This window comes from Dendrobates tinctorius, unplaced genomic scaffold (genome assembly GCF_039654945.1).
Source record: "Dendrobates tinctorius isolate UK_male_01 unplaced genomic scaffold, ASM3965494v1 ptg000001l, whole genome shotgun sequence".
NCBI lineage: Eukaryota > Metazoa > Chordata > Amphibia > Anura > Dendrobatidae > Dendrobates > Dendrobates tinctorius.
Window position 1 is genome coordinate 16,505,176 of NW_027361669.1, and position 18,096 is coordinate 16,523,271.

Below are 18,096 nucleotides of genomic sequence, written 5' to 3' on the forward strand. Positions count from 1 at the left end.
ATGAAAAATGAAAACCACAGTGCAGACAGTGCAGATTTTTCAGCGCAGATTTGCTGTGGTTTCAAAACTGCAGCACGTCAATTTTTGTGCGGATTCTGCTGCGGTTTGGCACCTGCTCCATGGCAGGTGGCAAACCGCAGGAGAAAACCGCAGATTTACCTGCAGTCTTTGACAAATCCGCGCGGAAAAATCCGCAGGACAATCCGCAGCGTGTGCACACACCCTAAGCCTGACATCTAGTAATGAGCGAGTATACTTGTTGCTCGGGTCTCTCTGAGCATGCTCGGGTGATTTCCGAGTACTTTGGTGTGCTCGGAGATTTAGTTTTCGCCGTCTCATCTGCATCATTTGCGACTTGTAGACAGGCTGAATACATGTGGGGATTCCCTAACAAACAGGCGTTCCACACAAGTATTCAGCCTGTCCAGCAGCCACAAATCATGCAGATGAGACGACGAAAACTAAATCTCCAAACACATCAAAATACTCGGACACCCGAGCATGCTCGGAAAAACACGGGCAATGAGTATACTAGCTCATCACTACTGACATCACGCGTAATCACCTTTTTTGACTACCCTGACTGTTGTCATTCGGAGCGTTGTGCTGCTTTAATAGCCATTGGAGCTATTGTGAAAGTTACAGCTTTTGGTTGTCAACAGGCTAAAAGTAGTCTTCTAAAGACAAATGTGTATTTAGCAGAGGAGTAAATAAATTCACAGGACCCTGGTCGAATCGCCACGGCAGCAGTCCATAGCAACCCACTAACTCATGCCCAATTGTACTGAAGCTATAAATTGTAAAAAGCATTGGGGATGCTGAGAGGAAGGAGGCAATTCATTAGGATCCCCCATGACTGCTGGATCAGGGTCCTGCAAATTAATTTGCTCACCTTAAGTATTACGTGTTGATAAATGGGAACATTTTTTATTGATCACAAAGGCTGTTGAGGCCCTTCAGTATTTTCCATCCATATGCTCCTAAAATGACTAAGAATGAGGCTTGAATATCGATCAGTGTTTGAAGACAAAATATGTACTTATTTTCTTCCACTGCTGGGTTTGCATTTATAAAACTGATCAAAAGCGATGTGCAAATGGAGTCCTAATGGTTCAGTGAAGCAATGCTCTGCTACTGAATAATGGAGGGGATAATATGACGACAACCCCTGTCCATATGCCTGGTATAAACCACTCCCCAGTTCAGCACCCCACAACAAGCTAAGTGGAGAACCAGTTCTACATGACCTGGTTTCTTGCTCAGGTTTACTGTGGATGTTCAGTGTTGTGAGCAGACAACCATATGGATCACACAAGTTTTCACCTATACATATACTATTTATGAATCCTGGTTTACTGGAGTTTTGAAACTGAGCTTTCCCCCTTCTAATTCACTGTATGTGATCCCTGTAAATTTGGGATTTTCTGTAAATTACAGTTAAAAATCTACATTTACTGTAAAAGTTATTTCAAACAGTGCTTTTCCTACGTCAGGAAGAAAGAAGAGACTTGGATGCTTATTGAGAACATTGTTTAATCATAAGTTAAAGCTTAGAAAATAGTAATTGTCTGACATTTCATTGCTTGTTTTAACATTCAAGTTTTCTTCTTCACTTTTAATGCGAGTTGATTGAAATCTAGAAAGAGTTACATTTGGTTCAGAAGACCTATGAACCCAGCAGCACTGCCAGCCTCCAGTGATCTCAGATTCAGGACGTCACACAAACTGCTGCTTCTTACTAGTAGCTGCCTTATTGGCCAAGTCTTTGGCTCTCTCCTTTGCAGCAAGGGCAGTTTCTTTTGCTTTTTCTGTTGCCTCCTTTGCGGTTTCTACCAACGTCCTGGTAGGCAAATCGCCTGGGGGGAAAAAAAAACATGATTAGCTTGTTGTACAGCTTTTCAGGGTTAAATTTTACCTAGGATCAAAAGTGGGAATATCACCATCAGGAACTACGACAAGCTACAAGTGAACCCGCAGGATGCTACACAGGTAATCCTTACAACACAGTGGGCAAATACACAGTTACCAAATACATGAGCACCTTACATGGGTGTCACCTCTTTCTTTACTCCAGTGTTCAGACCTGCCTAAAACATATGTAGACTTTATCTATATCTAGTGTATTATTCTAGAACCCACATGGAGACATTCTTGGCAGCAGCTGAACGGGTAAAGCAATGTCCTCATTATCCCTGGAATGATGACATGTCATTAGCATGGAGCCCATGGCTCACTGCTCCGCTACCATTACCTTCCACGTGACCTCCTAGTCACACTTCCTGCCTTGTGACTCAGACATTGCTAACGGCACTGGTCAGCATTAAAGAAGAGCTATTAGAGCCCAACTTGTCCTTTATCACTTACCTTGCATTCTTGCCAAGATATATTCATAGCCTTTCATTGCCTTGGTCACGTTACTCTTAAACCTAGCCAGCCCAAACTCCTGGAAAACAGAACACACACTTGAGAATGCCATTTATAAAACGTGAAGGTTTACAGAGTAGTAAATATATAACTCTACTACATGATGACCTCCCTTTCACCGCAGCGTGAAGAACCACTTCCACTGTGTAATGTGGCCAGCTACACCTGCCAGCATCAGCAGATAAATGGGCATTATACTGGGTAGAGGCAGAAGACCAGAGACAGACAATTCCTATAGCACAAGACCTTGGCCCTCCATTCAAACATTTCGATTCTAATATATCCTTGTGTAAGACATACATTGAAATTAACGTCAAGAGCTGCAACATCTTAGTGTTAAGGTGACCATACGATTAGATTAGACCTAGGGAAACTAAGGTCTGCAGGCCCAATCTGGTCTTTAGCTGGTCCTATCAAGCACGGGACCAGGACTGCAAAAGGAAAGGAAGCTCTCCCCACCTACATCTCAATTTCACAGATATCTGTAATGGTGGAGGAGGGAGCCGTCGGCTTTGTCTTCCACCATTCAGCCTGTGCGAGTGCCACAGTGTCTTTGTGCAGCAGGCTCTGTGACGCCACCAAATCACGCCTGTGCCGGGGCAAGGTGAGTAGTGATAGTCGTGTTTTGTCATTCACTGATGGGGGGAATATCTGAGATCGTTATTTTGTATTTGAGGGCTGGGGTCATCATAATATGTGTTCAGGGCAGTGGGGGTCATCATTCTGTGTTTGGTGACTTATGGATCATAATGTGGGGGTTATTCTTTGTTGGGGGTTTAAGAGATTATAATATGTTGTTCAACAATCTGTTTGGGGGACTAAGCTATCATTCTGTGTTAAGGAGCTGTGAAGGATAGTGTGGGGGTCATTCTGTGTTGTGGGTGCTATCATACTGAGTTGGAGATTATACTGATCATAACACAAGGGCTGGATAACGAGCAGTATGATTTACTGACTTTTATAAACTTTAAAACAGATTTTATGGTTTTGATCTGCTCAACGACAAGCAAAAAAAAATTAATAGTAACAAAAATATATTCCTGTTAATATTGAAGAGAATTAATTTCAATATATTGGTCACAGTTTCATGTGGCTCCTCAGGAATATTCATTGCCCACTCCTGCTTTAGACTAATGTTAGCCAAAGCAGCTGCATATACTGGAAGAACCAGCCTACAGGCACTTTCCAATAGGGCCAGTAAGTGCTGCTCTTAGGCTAGCCTGATCGCTAGAGCCCACCGTTTGCTCCTGATCCTTTACTTGCAGCACCAGAGAGGGCATAATTCAGTCAGGTGGTTGAGATGGCAAGCCAGAGCAAGCTTTCCCCCTCCTCCCGCAAGCCAGAAGGCTTTTCCTAGAAAAATGCCATCACTCACAAAGAAGGTCAGAACCACCTAAAGTGGATGGGACATAATTCTACGAGTTTATTTAAAATAAACAAGGTTTTAATCTTTAAATTGGAAATCTTTACATGGATATAGACGATGACTAGTGATGAGGGAATCGACTGAAAGGACTCCAGTCCATCCACCGGTCAGTAATCCATGGCTACTGTATGGAAGGCCTGCGAATCACCTTCTGTGCATTCCTGGCTCTTTCAACACCATTGACACACAATATTGTGCCACCCTGGCTAATAAAACAATGCCAGGAGGTAAGATGATTGGCAAGCCTTCCGTATAGCGTCAACAGATTACAGACGTGGATGATGGACCGAAGTCCTGCGATTCACCCATCTCTGACAATGACCTTTGTTAAATCTTGTCACCTCGAGCACTGGTTGGTTTCACATGGCAGATTAATTCAGTCGACATTCATCGCAGACACAGTGCTGCTCATCAAAATAGAAATCCCAACGTCCAACACCACAAATTTAACAAAAAATAGGAAATTCTTCTATATTTTTCAGAATTCATTAAAATCCCAGCAGAGAAAACCATGTAACAAGTGAGCACAACAGGCCTATGCGTCTCCAGCAACTGACCAGTCTTAGTCAAGGTACTCGTATTTATCTCACCTGTATTGGTCTGCTAAACCCAAACACCCTGGAGGACACCCAAGCCTCTCTTCTTATCTCGGTCCAATTTTTGTTTCCTGAATTTTCACAGTATACACAGCGTTCTTCCACAGACTGCAAGGAAAGAGGTAAATAACTAACAATCTAATATATAAAGCTCAATGTGTGTGTATGTATGTATGTCTGGTATTGACATCCGCACCGTCGCAGCTACAGCCACAAAATTTTGCACTGTCACACGTCTGGACCCCGAGAGTGTCATAGGCTATGTTGTGAGGCAAAACTTTAACCCCGCACGTTCCAATTCACCAAACAATTTTGCCCCTATCTACATAATGGGGAAAAAGTGTATGTATGTATTGGCATCTGCACCGTCGTAGCTACAGCCACAAAATTTTGCACAGTCACACGTCTGGACCCCGAGAGTGTCATAGGCTATGTTGTGAGGCGAAATTTTAACCCAGCGCGTTCCAATTCACCAAACAATTTTGCCCCTATCTACATAATGGGGAAAAAGTGAAAGGAAAAGTGTTGGAGGCAAATTGACAGCTGCCAGATGTGAACAAGGGGGACTTAAAGAATGAGAGCGATGGCGCCAAAAGAGTATATACCGTACAGTTGCTAAGGTGGCGCCCTGACATGGGATACTTACCACACACGGGGATATGAACACACACACAAAATGCTTCAACACATATACCACCCTCAGCACACATTTCACCACACATACACCAACCTCGCCACATAAAAGTCGAAACACAAAAGTCGTCACTCAAAACTTGCCACTCTGTCCCAGAGCTGTTTAAAAGATGAAAAATGAGCTGTGATTGGTTGCTATCAGCAACAGTTTTCTTTGTAGACAGTTGTGGTAACTGAGGCCTATTATTCTTATTTCTATGGTGTTATCGTCCTTCTGTAAGGCTGGAAATAACACAATTACCGTGCCAACACAGATCACCCTCTGACACAGACTGCAGGGGGAGCCCAGTATCACACAGGATAGGATTAGATACACGGCTCAGCAGTCAGTATCACACAGGATAGGATTAGATACACAATGTGCAATATAATCATAACTAACCACAGTTGGTTACTGTGCCCAGGCAACGCCGGGCTCTTCAGCTAGTATACATAATAAACCTTAAAAACTATTCTTCCACATTGGCTTTCCTACCATGATAGTGCTGTGGTTTATGTTCCACGTGTACGTGGTCAGGGTCTTCTTGTGGACATCAATTATGGAGTCTTCTAAGACGTACACAGCATGGGCCACGTTAGCAGGGAAGAAGCGCTCTGCCCACCTTGGAAGGCGGTTGGTCTTGGTTAACAGTCTCCTGGTCAGTAGCTTGTGGTCAGTGGTTACCTCGCGGTACAGAATGTCTTCGGTCAGGACATGTTTGCTGCATTTCCAGAGGAAAATTGACATTCAAATATTTTATGCATTTAATAAATCACATAGTAAGTCAACAGGCAGCAATTGGACGTGGAACTAGTTTTTAACACACAACTTTAATATAATCTGGAATTTCATTTATACTGACTAATAATTTGCATCCACAGAATTAAACATGGCTCACAACTATCATGCCATGGCCATGACAAAGCACAAACGTCCCAGGAGGTTCCCTACAGCGGCCATTAGTCAGCAGCGGTAACATTTTTTACAGGTGTTGATAAACAAACATTTCCTCTCACCCAGAAGTCCAGTCCTACCTGTAGGGGTTTGGATAACGCTGCCAAAAAGCGGTGAACACTTGGTCCCACGAGCTTCGCAGCTCATTCAAGCCTAGAAAATACTTCACCATTGTTCCCAGGAGAATCACTGCGTCAAGCACGACAGGCTCAGGAAACCATCAGCGGGTGGCAGTGATGAGGGGAGGGCAGCTGGAGAAACCGTCTGAGTCCAGTGTGACGCTGGCGTGCGTCCTAATAACGGCACTGGGGACAAAACAGACAAGAGAAGTATTAGGCTCCAGCAGTGGTAATGCTGGGTCATCCATGGGTCGTACTGAGAGAAGGCAGCAGGGATGGTGCAGGTGTCACAGTGTTCTGCAGAGGACCCCCCTCCTACTGCCTCTATATGGCCCATCAGGGAGTATACCACCAGCAGCGATAACGCTGGGTCATCGATAGGTCATACTGAGAGAAGGCAGCAGGGATGGTGCAGGTATCACAGTGTCCTGCAAAGGACCCCCATCCAACTGCCTCTATATGGCCCATCAGGGAGTATACCACCAGCAGTGTGTGGCCCAGATGTGTTCACAGCCTGAAGGTTAGGTTACACTCTAAAGGTACTGTCACACTTAGCGATGCACCAGCGATCCCGACCAGCGATATGACGCTGTCAGGATCGCTGGTGCATCGCTAAGTGGTCGCTAGTGAGCTGCCACACAGGGAGATCTCACCAGCGACATCGCTGGGGACGGGGGTCGCTACTTACCTGTCAGATGAGGCGATCCTGCGTCCTCCCGCCCGGCTCCACGCTAGCCGCTCGTCTCTTCGCAGGAAGCTGACGACGAGAAACAGTCCAGCCTGTTCTCGCACGATCAGCGATAAGCAGCGGGGGAGCGGGTCGTAGGTATCAGACACAGCAATATCGCTATAACGTCACAAGTTATAGCGATATTGCTAGAGATATCGCTTAAGAGTATACTTTTTTTGTTTTGTTTTTTTCCCAGGATTTCCAAAGCCACAAGTTTCCGAGCAGAAATCGCCTCAGTAAGCTAAAATAAATTGGAAACATTTTTCAAGAGCTTTGGAGGATTTTGGAAAGGACCTGCTCCACAAACCTGAAAGTCCCCCGTGTGAACACAGGCCTATGCCGCCTCTGATTTCCTGGTTAGTTTTATGGTTTGCGGGAGATTCTCTTTAAGGCCGGGTGCAGACTATCCAGAACACCTTCAGTCTCGGACAGCTCATTGAATCTCATGGCTTTCAGTATCACCTCTATGCTGATGAGAAACAGATTACATCTCTGGACCAGATATCACCTCCCTACTAAACGGAATCCCTCAATGTCTGTCTGCCATTTCATCCTTCTTCTCCGCTAGATTTCTTAAACTTAATATGGACAAAACAGAATTCATCATCTTTCCCCCATCGGACCTATCCATTAAAGTAAACGGCTGCCCACTCTCTCCAGTCCCACAAGCTCGCTGCCTCGGGGTTATCCTTGACACTGATCTCTCTTTCAAACCACATATCCAAGCCCTTTCCACTTCAACTCAAAAACATTTCACGGATCCGTACATTCCTCAACCAAGAATCTGCATAAACCGTAGTCCACGCCCTCATCATCTCTCGCCTTGACTACTGTAACCTCCTGTTCTGTGGCTTCCCTTCTAACACTCTCGCACCCCTCCAATCTATTCTAAACTCTGCTGCCTGACTAATCCACCTGTCCTCCTGCTATTCCCCAGTCTCTCCCCTCTGTCAATCCCTGCAGTGGGTCTCTATTACCCAAAGACTCCTGTTCAAAACCCTAACCATGACATACAAACCCATCCACAACCTGAGTCCTCCATACATCTGTGACCTCATCTTCCGATACTTACCTGCATGCAACCTCCGATCCTCACAAGATCTCCTTCTCTACTCCCCTCTTATCTCCTCTTCCCACAATCGCATACAAGATTTCTCACGCGCATCAGCCCTACTCTGGAACTCTCTACCACAACATATCAGACTCTCGCCTACCATGGAAACCTTCAAAAAGAACCTGAAGACCTACCTCTTCCGACAAGCCTACAACCTGCAGTAACCACCAATCCTTTACACGACCAGCTCTACCCTCACCTACTGTATCCTCACCCATCCCATCTGGGTCCTCTCTCCTCCTGTACCAGTCGTGACTTGTATTGTTTAAGATTACTGTACTTGTATTTATTATGTATACCCCTCATCACATGTACAGCACCATGGAATAAATGGCGCTATAATCTACTATATAATCGTCTAATTCTGTCTGTAACGGAAATCCCGCGTCGCTGATTGGTCGCGCCCAGTGCAGCCGCGAATTGGAGCAGCATTCGAACGACGCACACCACTGCTACCATCGGGAGATCTGCGGCGCTAGCCGCAGATCTCCCGATGGTTGCCGCGGGTCATCTCCTGCCGCACGGAGGTCAGTGGCGACACAGCCGGGAGATGACCGGCTCAGCGCTCAATGTGCGGATGGTACCCAGGGTCCAGAGGAGAGGAGACTCCTCCAGGCCCTGGGTACCATAAACATATAAAAAATAGAATTAAAATAAAAAATAGTTATATACTCACCTTCCGACGGCCCCCGGACTCTTTCCCTCCTCTCTCCACGCTCCCGGCATCTTCCGATCCCAGTAATGCTTTGCGCGAAAGACCGCTGATGACGTCGCGCTCTCGCGAGTGACGTCATCTCCGATCCTTCGCGCTAAGCATTACTGGGACCGGAAGATGCCGGGAGCGTGGAGAGGAGATCGGGGGCGGTCGGAAGGTGAGTATAACCCCCGCTGGTTCAGGCCACCATCTAGTAATAAATAATAACTAGCGGCGTCATGTCCGCAGCATCCAAAGCGCTGCCGGCTACTGAACGCAGGTGACTCCTCTGTGATCCCGGAACCGTGTGGATCACGGCGTCCTATACATTGTATGGGTGAGATGAGAGACGCTGCACATGTCTGTCTCTGGAGCACAGGGGGCATGGCAGCTCTAGAGACCCCCTCCACCAGCTCCTCCTGCCCGTGTGCACCTTAGACCTCCATGCACAGGAGCTGTTACTCCCTGTTATCAGCCATTACATAACCTCTCCCATGCGACGAGGCGGAGGCTCGGGGCTCAGACACCCGGTCACGCCGTAGAGGGCACGGACTGCACAGAGCCGCCTCCTGACCACTGCTCGCTACACCCCGCGCCCTCTCCTTACCCGCCCCATGCGAGGTCTCAGCTTCTAGCGGTCGCCATGAGGGAGCCACAGGACGCCGCGAACTTCCGGCACGGCAGTAAGGGAAAGTTCACGCGTCACGTGCGGCGTCACGTACAGGAACTCCGGAACAAGGTTAATGGGCGGAGACTAGCCGGGAGGGGGCGGGGCAGCGGTCGGCTACAGGGCGTAGAGCATGAGGCTGTGGGCGTGCCTCTGGGCAGGAGGTGGGGCTGTTGTGGCTCAGTGACAGGCAAGGGGCCCGTGGCTGGAGAACAACGGCGACATGTCCCAGGATCCGGTGCAGCGCACAGAGCGGCTGTAGTGCCCGGCCTGCACCTGGGGGACGCGCCAGCGCTGTCACTACGTCTCTGCCTGTCGTCCCCATACCGGAGCGCTCCTGGATGCCCGGCCCTCACTAGTGACTGCTGGGTGGCAGATGACCGCCGCGGGCTCCCGTCACACAACATGAGCGGCCGGCGGATCGATGCCAAGGTGGTGATGCTGGGGAAGGAGTCGGTGGGGAAGACCAGCCTGGTGGAGAGATACGTCCATCACCGCTTCCTGCAAGGACCGTACCAGAACGTGAGTGTCCTGCGCTCCCGGTGCCGGCACAGGCTCCAACGCTGGTACTGCCCCATAGGAGGCCGAGCCTGGCCAGAGCTGTCACTTACCCACTGCCCCACAGGAGGCCGAGCCTGGCCCAGAGCTGTCACTTGCCCACTGCCCCACAGGAGGCCGAGCCTGGCCAGAGCTGTCACTTACCCACTGCCCCACAGGAGGCCGAGCCTGGCCCAGAGCTGTCACTTACCCACTGCCCCACAGGAGGCCGAGCCTGGCCCAGAGCTGTCACTTACCCACTGCCCCACAGGAGGCCGAGCCTGGCCCAGAGCTGTCACTTGCCCACTGCCCCACAGGAGGCCGAGCCTGGCCCAGAGCTGTCACTTGCCCACTGCCCCATAGGAGGCCGAGCCTGGCCAGAGCTGTCACTTACCCACTGCCCCACAGGAGGCCGAGCCTGGCCCAGAGCTGTCACTTACCCACTGCCCCACAGGAGGCCGAGCCTGGCCCAGAGCTGTCACTTGCCCACTGCCCCACAGGAGGCCGAGCCTGGCCCAGAGCTGTCACTTGCCCACTGCCCCACAGGAGGCCGAGCCTGGCCCAGAGCTGTCACTTGCCCACTGCCCCACAGGAGGCCGAGCCTGGCCCAGAGCTGTCACTTGCCCACTGCCCCACAGGAGGCCGAGCCTGGCCCAGAGCTGTCACTTGCCCACTGCTCCACAGGAGGCCGAGCCTGGCCCAGAGCTGTCACTTGCCCACTGCTCCACAGGAGGCCGAGCCTGGCCCAGAGCTGTCACTTACCCACTGTCCCACAGGAGGCCGAGCCTGGCCCAGAGCTGTCACTTACCCACTGCCCCACAGGAGGCCGAGCCTGGCCCAGAGCTGTCACTTACCCACTGCCCCACAGGAGGCCGAGCCTGGCCCAGAGCTGTCACTTACCCACTGCCCCACAGGAGGCCGAGCCTGGCCAGTGCTGTCACTTGCCCACTGCCCCACAGGAGGCCGAGCCTGGCCCAGTGCTGTCACTTGCCCACTTCCCCACAGGAGGCCGAGCCTGGCCCAGTGCTGTCACTTGCCCACTGCCCCACAGGAGGCCGAGCCTGGCCCAGTGCTGTCACTTGCCCACTGCCCCACAGGAGGCCGAGCCTGGCCCAGTGCTGTCACTTACCCACTGCTCCACAGGAGGCCGAGCCTGGCCCAGAGCTGTCACTTACCCACTGCTCCACAGGAGGCCGAGCCTGGCCCAGAGCTGTCACTTACCCACTGCTCCACAGGAGGCCGAGCCTGGCCCAGAGCTGTCACTTGCCCACTGCCCCACAGGAGGCCGAGCCTGGCCCAGAGCTGTCACTTACCCACTGCTCCACAGGAGGCCGAGCCTGGCCCAGAGCTGTCACTTACCCACTGCTCCACAGGAGGCCGAGCCTGGCCCAGAGCTGTCACTTGCCCACTGCTCCACAGGAGGCCGAGCCTGGCCAGAGCTGTCACCCACTGCTCCACAGGAGGCCGAGCCTGGCCAGAGCTGTCACTTACCCACTGCCCCACAGGAGGCCGAGCCTGGCCAGAGCTGTCACTTACCCACTGCTCCATAGGAGGCCGAGTCTGGCAGAGTTCTGTCACTTACCCACTGCTCCATAGGAGGCCGAGCCTGGCCAGAGCTGTCACCCACTGCTCCATAGGAGGCCTAGCCTTTCCAGAGCTGTCACTTACCCACTGCTCCATAGGAGACTGATCCTGCTCGATCTGTCACTTACCCACTGCACCAACCCTTTCCCCCAATGTCCTGACCCTGCACTTACCCTCTGCACCTCTCCATATATACACTGTGCAGAATTATCCGGCAGTTTGTATTTATGATTAATATTATTGGAACAGCTACAGCGCTGTCTGTCAATCCAAAAGGTCACTAACCCGGAGTAGAAAGTAAGAGTGAGGATTTCGTAGGAGAATCTCTGTGTGCAGAATTATTATGTAGCTGAATGACCTTTTCCCATCTCAATTGTTTATTTTCCTTGGATAAAGTGAGACTAATAACCACAGTGTACAAAATACATGTATGGCCTTTCCAGACATTTTTTAGTGACCAATCAGTTCGTTGCAATGGCCATCATTCTCCTTCCATCCATGGACTCTCACAAGCGCTGTGCAGAGAGGAGACGGTCCTCCTTCACCGTCAGTCTCCTATATCAGAAGGGCCACAAGTTCTCAGTAGGCTCCGGTGAGGAAGGGGCCACGTCATTATTCCGTCACCCTATTTTTCACCTATCAGCTGCTGGCACCGCCATCAGGGTCTAACCTGCAGCATTCTGTAATGCTATAGATAAGCCACCCCCCCCATGTAACCTGAAAGAGAAGAAAAACGAGTTAGATTATATTCACCCTGGCATTCGGTCCGATGGGCGCCTCCCATCTTCTTTGCTGCCTGTCGTGGACCTCTTCCATCACCTGCGCACTGCAGTATTCTGCTCTGCCCTCAACAGAGCAGTGCGCCGGAGCCACGACAGGCAGCAAAGAAGATGGGAGGCGCCCATCGGACCGAATGCCAGGGTGAGTATAATCTAACTCATTTTTCTTATCGTTCAGGTTACATCGGGGGGCGGGCTTATCTACAGCATTACTGTAGATAAGCCCCTGATGTTGGTGCCGGCAGTTGATAGTCATAAAATAAGGTGACAGATTCCCTTTAAGGCCGATATTGGCTAGGCAGGAAGTGAAGTTCTATGCATGTCCTGCAGAAAAAATCCTGTTTTTTATTTTTAAAGAAGACTTTTTCCTGGACCACAGCTTAGAGAAAGGGTCTTCTAACAACTGGCAGTAGGTTCAGGAGTTGATTTTGAGTTTACTGAAATGTACCCCACCACCTCCATCGTTCTGGCATCTGAGGTGAAGTGGAGCTCTGTGTCCATCACTGATCAGCCAGGACTTATCCAACTGGTTCATCATGAGTCCCTCATCTCATCAGTCCATGATAAAACCTTTGATAAATCTGTTAGAAATTTCTTGATACGGACCTAATGTTACACGTAGCGATGAGTGAGCACACTCGGGTGGTAATAGAGCAGATTAAGCTTGCTCTGACGCTATGTTCGATTCCCCACGCCTGCATGTCTCGTGGCTGTTCGACAGCTGCAACACATGCATGGATGGCCTGTTAGGCAGTCACTGCCCATGCTGTGGAGCAGCTACGAGACGAGACATACTGTGTTCGAGTCTGCGTGGCTGTATCAGAGCACGCCGAAGCTGCTCTATCAGAACCCGAGCGTGTTGGGGCAACACTACCTTCCATCTTCTGTGCCTTGCTCAGTGGTGGTCGGGTTTCAGCCTCCCTTACCTCAACCTTGTCTCTGAGCACTGAGCACCTTGTACCTCTGGGTCTCCAGGGAGGTTGCACCCTGGTCGCTTTACTTTTGATTCTTCACAAATACTTTGTTTTGCTTTTTTACGACTTTGATGGTTCTGGGATGATACCTCAATAGCTTAGCAATTTCAGGAGTGCTGCATCCCTCTGTTAGACTTTTAACAATTTTTTACTTTTCAGAGTCAGTTACCGTATATACTCAATTATAAGCCATGGCACCTAATTTTGCCACGGAAAACTGAGTAAGCTTATTGACTCAAGTATGAGCAAGGTATGCATTGTCCCCTCATCACTGTCCTTCTATACGTGCCTCCCCCCCCATCCCATCCTGCTATGCGTGGTTCCCCTTACCCCATCTTACTCACCCTCCTTGCGCCGTTGCTGCATCTCCGTCCAGGCGTCGGCAGCTCTTCCTGTGCTCAGCGGTCACATGGTACCGCTCATTAAGGTAATGATTATGTGCTCCATGCCTATGGGAGTGGAGATGCGTGCATTTTCATTACATTAATGAGCGGTACCACGTGACCACTGGGAACAGGAAGCGCTGTAGCGACGGCGCAAGGAGAGTGAGTATGACGTTTTCTGTTAGTCGCCGGCTTTCTGAACAGTGACTCGTGTATAAGCTGAGGGGGGGCGTTATCAGCACAAAAAAAGTGCTGAAAATCTCGGCTTATGCACGAGTATATACGGTTTGTTTGTTTTTTTTGGGGGGGGGGGGGCATTTTGACTGAGGAAACTAAGCTGCCTAATAATTCTGCACACCTTGATAAAGGGTGGGGATATCCTTAGGCCTCGCCCTCCCTCATAGCACAAGTACACATCACCTCATCTGCTTCATCCAATAAGCATTCACATCTATAAAGCTTGTAGATGGAAAATCTGCATAAAAAAAATGAGGATATGGTCAATATACTCACCCGTCTACTAGTTGTGCATAAGATGTCCGTCTATGCTGATACTTTACCACTATGTCCCTCCTCTAAGGGTATGGTTCCACGTTCCATATATGCAGCGCTTTGGACGCAGCTCCGCACAATGCGCGGCCGGCTTTTGTACGCGCGGTGATTCCGCAAGTGTTCATTGAATCACCGCATCCTATACATTAGGCTGTGTAATTTATCTTGCAGAGACCGAGCATATCCGCAAGATAAGTAGACATGCTGCGATCTACAAAGACGAGCCACATGTGCGTATACGCGGGTCTGCCGCCTGCGTCATTGTACCCATAGTGGAGATAGGATTTCATGAAATCCCCTCCACTATGCTGTAAGATCTGGACCCTGTGGCTGTACGCAGCGTCCAATCCGCAGCGTGTCCTGACCGTGGAAACATACCCTAACTTAGGATATGCTTCTATCCAACACCCTCTCACTGTACCCCTCTACCCTCATCTAGAATGTATTTCTACCTGGTACTTTCCGCTCATGTAGGATGTGTTCTGTCCTGCTATTTCCCGCACCGTCCCCCTCCACTTATATCGGGTGTTCCTTTATATTGGCACTTCCTCATAGCACACTCATCATTCACACACTTGACAGTTCCCTGCATCAGCCCTTCCCTCATCTTGAAATAAAGTCCTTCCATGCTGACACTCTCACTGCACCCCTCATTTAGGATATATCTTTCCATCCTTACCCTTCCTCACTGCATCGTGCTCCTCTCCTATGGGATGATTTTCCAGCTTTACTCTCTCATATAGGATCCCGAGTCTCTTTCACTGTACCTCAGTGAAATAAAAATAAATAAATATTATTACTACCTCATCTGCTCATAAAGGAGGTCTTTCCATCCTGACACTTTCTCACTGCACCTCCTTTTGTAGGCTCATGCCATATCGTAACACTTTTTGCCGTTCTTTCAGCACCTGCCACACAATAGCCATATCTCCTGGTAGGAAATGTACCCCTGTGTGCCTCGGAGTCATATAGACGTACAGTAGAGGTCCATAGTCTAAAATATGAGCGCGATCGCACATTTTTCATATATCCGTTATGTATTACAGTAGAAAAACAAAGATGATAGATAGGAAAGCATTAAAAGGTGTCTTCACTACTCTGATATTCTGTCCTTAGGATAGGTCCCCAATATCCGATTGGCATAGGTCTGACACCCCGCACCTCCACCACTCAGCTGTTACCAGCGCCAACGTAGGGCGAATGTAAACAGAATAAATGTGGTGGGCATTGGCAAAAATTGCAATTATACTCCTATTTTTGTCACAGAAACCCCTTATAAAATGGAAAAAAGTTTTCTGTTCTCCAGTGATCAAGCCGGAGAGGCTTCTTCCTGCCAGACGTCACTGTAGTGGCAGCATTACATGGCGGCCATTACAATCAATGGCTGTCCATGTGACAGATTGATGAACCAAATTCTTCATTGTGACTGATGGGATGGGGGGTTACCAAATCGGGGTGGTCTTCGTGAATCAACTTTAAAATTGCAAATCTGTATTACCTAGAAACCCAAAAAAAGAAGCATTAAGGTAACAGCCGCTATTTAAAAAAAATAGGCGTTATAAATATTTGGGCTAGAAAATGATGAGCTAAGGTCCCATTACTGGTTAATATATTAATTAACAGCAAAAATAGTATGACAATGATTCTGCTATCCATATGGCAGTCATAAAATTAACCATAACATGTCCTAAACAGAGACCCCCTCTGACAAATATACCCAAACTAACCAAAAGATACGAGATATCTATCTATCTACAGTGGGTACGGAAAGTATTCAGACCACTTTAAATTTTTCACTTTTTGTTTCATTGCAGCCATTTGGTAAATTCAAAAAAGTTAATTTTATTCAGTCTCCCATGACAGCACCACGAGAGAGGGGATCCACCCTTCAGGGACTGGAAACCTAAGAGATACAAAAGGGTGGCACCTCTCCCACGCATCAGTTGGTTTCCTGTTATGAATGGGTCACCGAGGAGGAAAACTAAACAAGCTAAGTCACAGAAAACCAGAGAGGTTGGTAACTATGCAGATTGCAGACCCCTGATCCTATCCACACAACTAACAGCAGCCGTGGAGCGTACCTACGATGATTCTAGACGCCTCGTCACAGCCGGAGGACTAAATAAGCCTAAAGCAAGAAAAGGGTAAAACTAACTTCCCCAGAGCAGACCCCAAAGGAATAGACAGCCCCCACACATGTATTGACTGTGAAACAAGATGAAAACACAAACACAGGCAGGAAAATAGGCTGAGCAAACGATGGGGCCCAAACTAACTAGAAAGGAAAAGAAAGACACTGTCTGCAATCTGCCCAAAAAACCCTACAAAAATAATGTCCAACACTTCTGATAACAAAATTAACCCTGAAGTCACTAGACTTCTCCCACTATATCAGCACTCTGAAATATTCAGAGAGAGCAAAAAAGAGGCCAATCTAATAAGGGACAAAAAGCAAATTGGCAAATACAGATAAATAAGAGTGGAAATTCAGCACAGCCCCAGCCGGGGCTGGCTGACCACACAAAAAACTGAATAGACCAACAAAATCAAGTGTGAACATTAGCAGAAACACTTAGCTTGAGATGACTGAAACAGAGCTGAAAACCAAGACCTGAAAAGCCAGAAGGAAAACCAGCACCAGAATAGGGCGTCGGCTGGCTTAAATCCAGTCTGAGATTCCAGAGATCCAATCGTTATCCTCATCATCAGGTGGAAGATTTCTACTAATTAAATCAACCTCACTACCTCCTGTCACCACCAGAGGGAGCCCGGAAGGAGAACTCAACTGGTAGACCAGAAAATGAGTTCACAACAGTTTCCTGTCCCTGACGGGGACCCTGTTCCTACAGATACCTGTCAGGATTCGACGGATCCCAGGCCTGGCCGGTCGGTTCAGGCAGCACGGGTCCCACTGCCTCGGCCGCTGCGGGGTCCCTGGAAGCGCCACGGTGGGTCCAGGGTGGACTGCACGACTGTGAGCGGGCAGGTGGAGCGGTGTCTGGAGGATTACCGTCTCCGGTGGGCCAGTGCCGGAAGAGATAATTATGTCCATCTGGACCTGTGCGGCTCCCGGTGTGTGCTGCCCAGCATGCTGCTAGGGCTCTGGATGTTGCGGGTTATGGCGGCATCCGGGGGCATGCTGGGGCAGTCCAGGGGCTCGACTGGTGACGCGTCCTGGGCAGTCCTCTGACGTGGTCGGCGTTCTCGTCTGAGGTCGCTATATTGACGCGTCGGGGTGTGGGCCTGGGGACGCGTCTCAGGTGCCGGCCGGCTAGGCGGATAATGGCGGCGCGCTCGCGGCGGGGCCTTGGGACTGCGGCCAGGGTCGGGGGCATCGGGGTCTGGGGCGATAGCTGATGTCCCTGTATCCTGTGAGGAACGGGATGGCACGTGACGCTGGGGGCATGACAGTTCCAGGGGAGGAAGACGTGCCCGGGCCAGGACCTCTGGTGGGAGGCGTGCATAAAGAGGAACACTGCACATGCACCTGTGCTTCTCAGCCCATTGGTCACAATGGAAGTAAGCAGGAGAACCTGCTCAGAAGCCCCGTACTGCCCGGTGAAAGACCTGTGAAGATGCGGGTAGTGTCCAGGCGAGTGGTCGGTCCAGCCATAGGAGTTCCTCCAAAGTAGACAAGTCAGAAGCGTCGGCTGAAACGTGCCCGCCTCGTGATCCAGTACCTACTTACTGCGACACTGGTAAGTGATCTTCTTGAATGTTTACTCGGTGATGCTGTATGCAGCCTTCCCCTTATTTTTCCTGTCCTGCCAGGGCAAGAAATGTTCCCTCTGCTGGACTTCTGTCTGAAAAAATTATGTCAGCCCTGTGTCCAGCAGACGGCGAGGCTTTACCGGGTGGGGGGGTTGCCATCAGGGTAGGGTACATTACCT

General features: G+C 49.5%; 2 protein-coding genes across 2 annotated transcripts in view; one reads left to right on the forward strand and one right to left on the reverse strand.

Annotated features, from left to right (window-relative positions):
• Window positions 1-1,513: 1,513 nt before the first annotated feature.
• PRELID1 (PRELI domain containing 1) lies at window positions 1,514-9,483 on the reverse strand. The gene is made up of 6 exons (XM_073569337.1): window positions 9,338-9,483; window positions 6,154-6,378; window positions 5,615-5,840; window positions 4,441-4,554; window positions 2,365-2,443; window positions 1,514-1,856 (listed from the first exon to the last, which is right to left on the reverse strand). The coding sequence occupies exons 2-6, from the start codon at window positions 6,243-6,245 to the stop codon at window positions 1,717-1,719; spliced, it is 651 nt and encodes a 216-aa protein (XP_073425438.1). The 5' UTR covers window positions 6,246-6,378; window positions 9,338-9,483; the 3' UTR covers window positions 1,514-1,716.
• Window positions 9,484-9,577: 94 nt separating this feature from the next.
• RAB24 (RAB24, member RAS oncogene family) overlaps window positions 9,578-18,096 on the forward strand; it is a 29,569-nt gene continuing 21,050 nt past the window's right edge. The window contains exon 1 of the mRNA XM_073569224.1: window positions 9,578-9,919. Within this exon, the coding sequence (XP_073425325.1) occupies window positions 9,803-9,919 (117 nt within the window). The 5' untranslated portion in view covers window positions 9,578-9,802. The remainder of the gene's footprint in view (window positions 9,920-18,096) is intronic.

Excerpts from the sequence above, each read along its gene's own strand:
- PRELID1 (XM_073569337.1), bottom strand. The coding sequence starts at position 6,245 with ATGGTGAAGTATTTTCTAGGCTTGAATGAGCTGCGAAGCTCGTGGGAC. Across the intron at positions 5,841-6,153 it reads CGTTATCCAAACCCCTACAG|CAAACATGTCCTGACCGAAG; the intron begins GTAGGACTGGAC and ends CTGGAAATGCAG. Across the intron at positions 1,857-2,364 it reads TATCTTGGCAAGAATGCAAG|GCGATTTGCCTACCAGGACG; the intron begins GTAAGTGATAAA and ends TTTTCCCCCCAG.